The sequence below is a fragment of the Palaemon carinicauda genome, chromosome 14 (assembly GCF_036898095.1).
Source record: "Palaemon carinicauda isolate YSFRI2023 chromosome 14, ASM3689809v2, whole genome shotgun sequence".
Taxonomy (NCBI): domain Eukaryota; kingdom Metazoa; phylum Arthropoda; class Malacostraca; order Decapoda; family Palaemonidae; genus Palaemon; species Palaemon carinicauda.
The window spans coordinates 114,484,683-114,493,017 of record NC_090738.1 but is presented as its reverse complement, the minus strand read 5'-3'; the positions used below and the strand labels follow the sequence as shown (position 1 = coordinate 114,493,017).

The 8,335-nt window shown below is 37.3% G+C and overlaps 1 protein-coding gene across 1 annotated transcript in view; it reads left to right on the top strand.

Moving 5' to 3' along the window:
• The first annotated feature begins 1,169 nt into the window (after positions 1-1,169).
• LOC137652936 (dynein axonemal heavy chain 7-like) overlaps positions 1,170-8,335 on the top strand; it is a 170,904-nt gene continuing 163,738 nt past the window's right edge. The window contains exons 1-6 of the mRNA XM_068386330.1: positions 1,170-1,279; positions 3,302-3,472; positions 4,407-4,619; positions 6,210-6,360; positions 6,561-6,910; positions 7,580-7,803. Of these exons, the coding sequence (XP_068242431.1) occupies positions 3,302-3,472; positions 4,407-4,619; positions 6,210-6,360; positions 6,561-6,910; positions 7,580-7,803 (1,109 nt within the window). The 5' untranslated portion in view covers positions 1,170-1,279. The remainder of the gene's footprint in view (positions 1,280-3,301; positions 3,473-4,406; positions 4,620-6,209; positions 6,361-6,560; positions 6,911-7,579; positions 7,804-8,335) is intronic.

Below are 8,335 nucleotides of genomic sequence, written 5' to 3'. Positions count from 1 at the left end.
AAATACAGAAACAAGGTAAATTATCTCATATTCATTGGTATGAGATGTGATTCTCTCTCTCTCTCTCTCTCTCTCTCTCTCTCTCATTGGCAAAATACAGAAACCAAGGTACATTATCTCATATTCATTGCCATAAGACACGTGATTCTTTCTCTCTCTCTCTCTCTCTCTCTCTCTCTCTCATTGGCAAAATACAGAAACAAGGTAAATTATCTCATATTCACTGGCATAAGACACATGATTCTCTCTCTCTCTCTCTCTCTCTCTCTCCTCATTGGCAAAATACAGAAACAAGGTAAATTATCTCATATTCATTGGAATGAGACACATGATTCTCTCTCTCTCTCTCTCTCTCTCTCTCTCTCTCTCTCTCATTGGCAAAATACAGAAACAAGGTAAATTATCTCATATTCATTGGCATAAGGCACTTGATTCTCTCTCTCTCTCTCTCTCTCTCTCTCTCTCTCAAACAAACAAACAAACAAAATGTTTGTCAACGATTTTGATTTTGTACAATTAACGATTTGAGAAAATTATATTAAAAAATAATCTTTGCGGTTTTAGGTAAGCAATACAATATTGTTTGTGTGTTTTTCCTTTATCTTTTTACAATGTTTTAAAAGTAATCTTGATAACGGCTGTAAAAAGCATACGTTTCAAAAGTTGAAACAAAACCATCATTAATTCATATATTTTCATTTATTGTAAAAGTAGACTGAACCTGGATCTGTACATTATGTAAACAAGGTAAAATGCCTGCATTGTTATTATTCTACTATTTAGGAATAGATGTTGACAAGTCTTATTTCTCATCATTTTATAAATTCAAGTTATTTTTATTAACTGAAATACAGAAAGTATAATACTTCATTCATTCTTAATAAAAGTAATAATAATAAAAAACATATTAGGCACGTGAATCTACATAATGTAAACATGGTAAAATGCCTACATTGTTATCATTATACTATCATTGAGGAATAGACGTTGACAAACCTCTTTTTTAATCCTGTAAATTCAAGTTATTATTATTAACTGAAATACAGAGTATAATACTTTATTCATTCTTAAAAAAAAAAATAATGTTGCATGTTTGTAGAAAGTGTTAAATACCCGGCTGCGACAGCGTTACCATGGCAACGTTTGTAAACAACCGTCCTCCTCGCCCATAGCAACGGAGTTGTGTTAAGAGTTGACGTAATATCCGCAGTGCTTCGGAGACTCTGTTTAACTACGTTTTCGTAACAATGGTGAACGTTGACAGCATCTAATATGCAAGGTAATTCATATTTTTTGATAGTTTTTGTCTGTCAACAAGTTGAAATACTATTATTAAACGTTATTCATTCAAGGGTGATAAATATGAATTGGTTTATTATCGATGGTTTAAAGGCTGTTGTATGAATGGCAGAGCTAATGGACAGTGACATTGCCCTAGCAAGTAGATCAATGCCCTAGAGACGGACCATATATACACATGATCAGCGTCCAGGCCCCCTCTCCGCCCAAGCTAGGGCCAGGGAGGGCCAGGCAATGGCGGCTGCTGATGACTCAGCAGTTAGACCTGTAGGCTCCGCCAAACCCCCAAGAATGGCAAGGTTTCAGACACTATGGAAACTATCGAGATTGAGCGGATTCAAACTCTAGTTTTGGGAGTGGCAGTCAGGGACGTTTCCAATAGGTCACCCACAACCCTGGTAGATATGAACACAAGATGAGAAATATGTTGTATGCTATAAAGATGTTATTGAAGTAGTCATAACTTTATTTTTATTGTTTATACTGTATATTGAAATGTTTATGTAATTGAACAGTTATGATGCCAGAAAACTTATAAGTAATTCATTCATTACGGTTTTAAAGTAGGCAATGTATATTTCTATAAAGACACTTGTTTGTGATATGCAACAAGTTACAAATATATGAATGCATCTCTCTCTCTCTCTCTCTCTCTCTCTCTCTCTCTCTCTCTCTCATTTCAACTTGTACTAGCATAAACTACAGAATTATTTTCATAAGTATTTCTAGGTATAAGGTATGTTCTATGTGCCTTGGTATTCCCTAAATCCTTCAGCCCGCTTTTCTCCAAGATCAAAGGCTGTCCATAACCAAGAAAGTAAAGTCCAGTGATACACTTTTCTTGCAAAACAAACTTGTATTTTAAAGGAAACGCACCAAAGTTGATAAATCTCGGCACCCACAATATAGCCTTCTACTTTACCTCCAGTCCCCACCCCTCTCTATCTTCGTGCTGCCTAATTTGGTAGCGTCGTGGCCTTCTGTTTCAGAGGTCCCAAGTTCGCCTCCCCCGCCAGGACGTGGATATCGTGAGACCTTCTACCAGGGGATACTCCCCAGGGTGGCGCCTGGTGGGGGGGGGCTGATGTTAGAGGGGGTTAGTGATAGTCATTGCTGGCTTTTGGTCGCCCGAGCAGAATGATGTACTGTAGATCGTCTGAGTGGAGACCCTAAAACCCGCAACTTTAACTTTCAACTGCAGGGTTTCTTCCTAGTTGTATCTTGGTGTTGAATGGACTCCCTGTTCCCAACACCAGGTCATATGGCCCAAATTTTAAATCCAGTAAATGTAATTCAATCCCCACCCAGAAAAGTCTCTTATTCAGTTTTAGATCTTTACCAAAATCTAAGCACCTAAAATCTAGGCTCATCTTCAATTGAATGCTTCATAAAACTCCACTAAGAACACTGCATAATCAGGATAAGAAACAGACGGACAACCTAGTAAAGTGATTAAAACGTAATCTCCTTGACATCTAAGATGGCGGACGAATATGACGTCATCTGAGTACTCAAACAGTAAACGCTATGTGGGTTGCAGATTGCTATGTGGCATGTCAAGAATACGTCCCCTGATATGCGATATCCTAAAAGGAAACTTTAAGGATATTCACGCCAGAAGTTAGAATTCTGGAGACCTTTAGTTTAATTCTCTGGGAATATCACTGTAGTCAAAGATACCCTAGGGAGCTACTGAAGGAACCTTCCATCAGGGCGACATGGCCTGAGCCCAAAAAATGTTTTCTTACTTCAGTCTGGATACTCATGTCTCTACTTCACTCTTATAAAGATTTATATAATAGTATCATAATTGTCTGGATTTGTTTTTTTTCTTGATTTGGCTTTCCTTCCAACCTTTAAAAGATATAATATTCCAAATTATTTTATTTCTTTATGATATAATGAATAAAATCATTATTGTCTGATGTTTTATTTAAAGCCAGTAAATGTTGAACAATCAAAACTTTCGTATAAATGAGTCATAATTCTCCCTTTGGAAAAGATGGATGTTCGAGTGGCCCCTCATGCTTCTCCTTCAAGGAGGACCTCTCGGGCAGGCAGAGACTCTGCTGCTACAACTCCCAGCAGCAGTTCCAGTAGGAGTAGACCTGCTACTGCTGGCAGGTCTAGACCTTCGAGGGCAGCTCCTCCAACGCTTACACTCCACCTTAACGTAAGTTGAGATTTTATTGATATTGTTTTTTTTATCATTGTTTTATTAATTTATTTATCACAGAACTTTGTAAAATGAAAAGATCCACAAATTTGTGAATACAAAGTTTTTCTTTCTAGTACAAATTGAGTTTATATAGATCTCACATTTTATTTTCAAAAGTAGTTTTATATATACAGTACATACAGTACATCAGTGTGACCTCATTTCCACAGTTATTATTATTATTATTATTATTATTATTATTATTATTATTATTATTATTATTATTATATAAAAGATTACTGAATAACCTTTATAAACTCAAAAAGATTTGTTCTTAATTGATCAGTAAAAATAGAACAAGGTCAAGGTGAAGAAGTGTGATTCATAGGTAAGAAAGAGTTCAAAACGGAAAGCATCTAAATACAGCAAAATGATCTGTATATGGTTTCTCCCAGCGACATTTTTAGGGAAAAGGCTGAATAAATGTCTATATTTTCCTTTTTAAAAATCATATACAAAAAGTTAATTTCTTCATGGAGAAATATAACTTAGAGAGTGATAAACACTTCAAATGTATTCCAAATTAACTGACTCCCGTTATAACTATTATAGTTTCAGAATACTTGAGTAGTCATCTTTTGCTTTTATAAACAAAAATAAAGCTTGAAGAAACCAAAAGGGTTAATGAAAACATTTGATGTTTTACAGAAAAGTCTGAGAATTTGGTGACATCCCAACAGATGACTGTGAGGTGCCTGTAGCCTACACTATTCTTATTGTATCTGGCTAGTTGTTAGAAATGAGATTAACACCTGTGGTTTAAATCTTTGTTTGATTTGGATAACTATCTTCTTCCTAACATTTCTTGGTTTCCTAAGGAGTCGAGAAAGTTCCTTGATTAATCCATATTAATCTCTACACTCCTAACAGATTTTCACTTGTATTCCAGGAGGATGCTGTTGGGTCCCATAGTGGGTATCAACGTCAAGGGGCTGCCTATGGGGAGGCGAATGGGGGATCTCGAGGATATGGGGAAAACGGGGCAGGAATAGGGATGGAAGCTGGATTGAGAGGAAGAGCCAAGAAGGGTCGTACCCTCCAGAGGAATAGTCTTGGTGATTCCAGCGACTCCAGTCGGCTACTCCCAGCAAGGCCCAGGATGGTAAGTGGCGTTGTTGCTGGATTACTGTAAATTTTTATTCCTAACAGATGGAAACATCTAGAATTTCTTGAGAACATCTGGAATTTTTTGAGAACATCTGGAATTTCTTGAGAACATCTGGAATTTGGTCCCCATTATTTTTTGGTGGGAGGGTGGCGGAGAATTTTGAAGTGTTTTTTTCTTGTAATCTCAGAGGCCAAGGTTTGGGTGGATGGATGGTGTGAAGAAAGCTCTGGGTGATAGGAGGATAGATGTGAGAGAGGCAAGAGAGCGTGCTAGAAATAGGAATGAATGGCGAGCAATTGTGACGCAGTTCCGGTAGGCCCTGCTGCTTCCTCCGGTGCCTTAGATGACCGCGGAGGTAGCAGCAGTAGGGGATTCAGCAGTATGAAGCTTCATCTGTGGTGAAAAATGTGGTAGGTTGGGTTGTGGCACCCTAGCAGTACCAGCTGAACTCGGCTGAGTCCCTGGTTAGGCTGGAGGAACGTAGAGAGTAGAGGTCCCCTTTTTTGTTTTGTTCTTTGTTGATGTCGTCTACCCCCCAAAATTGGGGGAAGTGCCTTTGGTATATGGATGGATATGTCCAAAATTACTTGCCAGGATCTCAAGTAATTTGCAGTACAAGAAAGGGCAAGTTTTATTTTCCAGAAATATCTTTTGGTAATGTATAAATAGAATTGCATTTCAACTGTCCTTTTAATTGTCATCAGAATTACGGAATTGGATAAAGGATATGGTATTTAGTGCAAAATAAAAGAATATTCTTATATTGATAGAAACTGATTTCTTATTTGTATTTTGAGTAATCTATCTATCTATCTAGGTGCTACGTCTTCAATGCGGACTGTCAATTGCTTCCACCTGGGCCGGTCTCTAACTCTTTGTATAAATTGTCCAGCTATTACGTTCTCATTTACATCTTGTAGGCTGTCCAAAATCTTTTTTCTTTGCTGGCGTCTTGCTCTTCTCCCCTCTATCTTTCCTGTAAGGCACAGAAGTTTGATCTTTTCTCTTATTATATGTCCCAGAAATTCCATCTTCCTCCTCCTTATCACTTTTAGAAGTGATCTCTCCAGATTCACTCTCCTCAATACCTCCTCATATGTTACTCTCTTAGTCCATGAGATCTTTCAATGATATTCTATGCTATTCCTTCTATACATTCTGTATGTTATTAAATTTTCCACTTAACTGGATAAAACTTACAACAGATATAAATTATTACATTTACTATACTGTACTGTATTGTAATCAAGCTCTTAATCAAGTTCAGTGGTGAAAAATTCTAAAGGAGCTTTTATATTGAAAAAATGTTTGTCCACAGACTGCATAAATGGGCTGATACAAAAATATAAAATCCTTTAGTCACTGCAATCTGAAATTCCAATAGAGTATTTTTTGTTTTAAACTTACCACTGAACTTTCTTTGCTTTTTTACATTTGTTCAGTAAGATAGGGCCATGTTAGGTTAGTTACAATAAGATTCTGTTGGGTACAGTAAGCTAGGTTAGGTAAGATTAAGTTGCGTTAGATGAGATTGGTTTGGTTGGTTCTCCATATGATGTCCCAATAGTTCATGCTCTTTTCCAGCCTGCCATGCGTCTGGCTGGATACGGAGGGTCTGGAAGCCGAGATGAGGAGAAAATCCGCCACCGACGCCGATTAGAGGCTCTTTCGCAGCTGGGACTCAACACAGCCTCTGATCTTGCCCTTCATAGACCTGTACCTCCACCTCTTTATGGTTAGTCATTTGTTTGCAATGTCTTTTATGTTAACAAACAGGCTTAATCAAATCCTTATGAAAATATTTAAATTTCCATTCCATTTGTAATTAAATAATGTGCCAAGGCAAAGGATTAGTAAAAACGTTCCAATGATCTTTGATGAAATTTCCAGTTTTATTATTGAATTCTTATACAGTGTAATCTGATCTTTTTTCAGCAATCAAGGAGACACGAGGAGGAGCTCTGTTGGATGATGGTGCTACCACATCCCAAAATGACTCAGGGGGTGCAGTCTCTCTTAACACCAACGCAAATAATGGTTTTTATGGCGACAATAGCGTGGGCAATGGATCCTTCAATGGGATTTCTGGAACTAATGTCACTTTCGGTACACTGAGAAACCAAACCCGGGGCAGCGAAGAGACAATAACGGGCTCCAGTGACCCACAGGGCATAAAGATTCGAAGGCCAATCACCACCAAGGAATTAACCAGGAAGATCAAGAGGCACCAGGAAGCTATCAGGAGACAGAGAAGAAAGATCATAGCTGGGGCTGAGAGACCACCTGTGAGTATTATTGACATTTTCTAAAGTATTAAGTTTTTGAAGACTTTTTATGATGAGGCATGTCTCAAATCAATTATTTTCCAAAACAAATTAGATGAAAACAATCATATGCCAAGAGGTTTCGGAGGAAGAATTAAACTTCTAACCTATTTTTGCTTAGAATTTATCATGCGTCATTTATCATGCCATGCTAAGATAAGTACATGAAACAAACTAGCATTTCTTAAAAAAATTAATTAAAGCTTCCAAAAGGGTACATTAACCATTACTTTCAGGAAAGATTCTCGATGATCTAGATGTAAGCATTCTGATATTTATCATGAAAGGTTTTTGGAATGTCATGCATGCTCATATAAACTCTGGTGAAAGATAACTGTCACGATCAAGGCAAATTATTTTATTCTCTAAGAAGGTTTATTTGGGTCTGAATTAAGCTTATTAGACTAAAATCTAATCAAATAAGATACAGATTTAGAGTAGAATGCAGAACCATTCAGAGCAGTAGATATCACTAATCTTGTTAGGAATGGGTAGGGACAAGAATCGGTACAGGAAATTTAGGCATTTTCTGTGCATTTGACCTAAGTAAAACGCTCCCCCAAGGGATTAATGTATCTGAAGCTGATCGGCCACTTATCATTTAACTAGAGATGCATCATGTTTCCACAGGCAAGGAAGAAAGCAAGTTACCTTGAAATGCTGGAAAACCGTCAGGACTTTCGGAAGACGTTAGTCAAGCTTCTGAAAACAGATGAAGCCAAGACAAAGAGCGGGCGGGCTAAACTCGAGCGCAGATATCACTATTTCATCACTCGAGGTCTCTCCATGCGTACCAGTCCTCTTCAGCAGTCTTGGGTCTCGTCAATTCTCAATTTAGTTCCTAAACATTTGAGGTCAGTAAAATATACCTATAGTCAATTCTTTTTAGTGAGGCAGATTTGCACTGACTCACAGGGGTGCCCTTTTAGCTCGGAAAAGTTTCCTGATCGGTGATTGGTTGGACAAGATAATTCTAACCAATCAGATAGCAGGAAACTTTAACGAGCTAAAAGGGCACCGCTGCGAGTCAGTGCAAATGTGCCTCATTAAAAAAAATTGAGTATAGTATTTTGTTCAGTTCTTGATTAAACCATGGAGTATTCTTATATGAAGCAAAATACATAATTTGGGCAATGATATGCTTGGTTGAATCTCTGTTTTTAGTTTTTAAAATGTTTGGATTAAGCATTTAGAAGAAAAGATTTTTGTATTTATCAGTAAGCAGATATCCTTTGTAAAGATGTGTCGAAGATTCATAATGACAACCACTGGTGTCTATAGGCTCTAGGGACTTTCTAAATTAAATCTTATTTGAAAGTTAAAATAGGTAATAAGAAAAGGAAGAACAATTTATACAACTACTGTACCTACCTTTCCTTATATCGA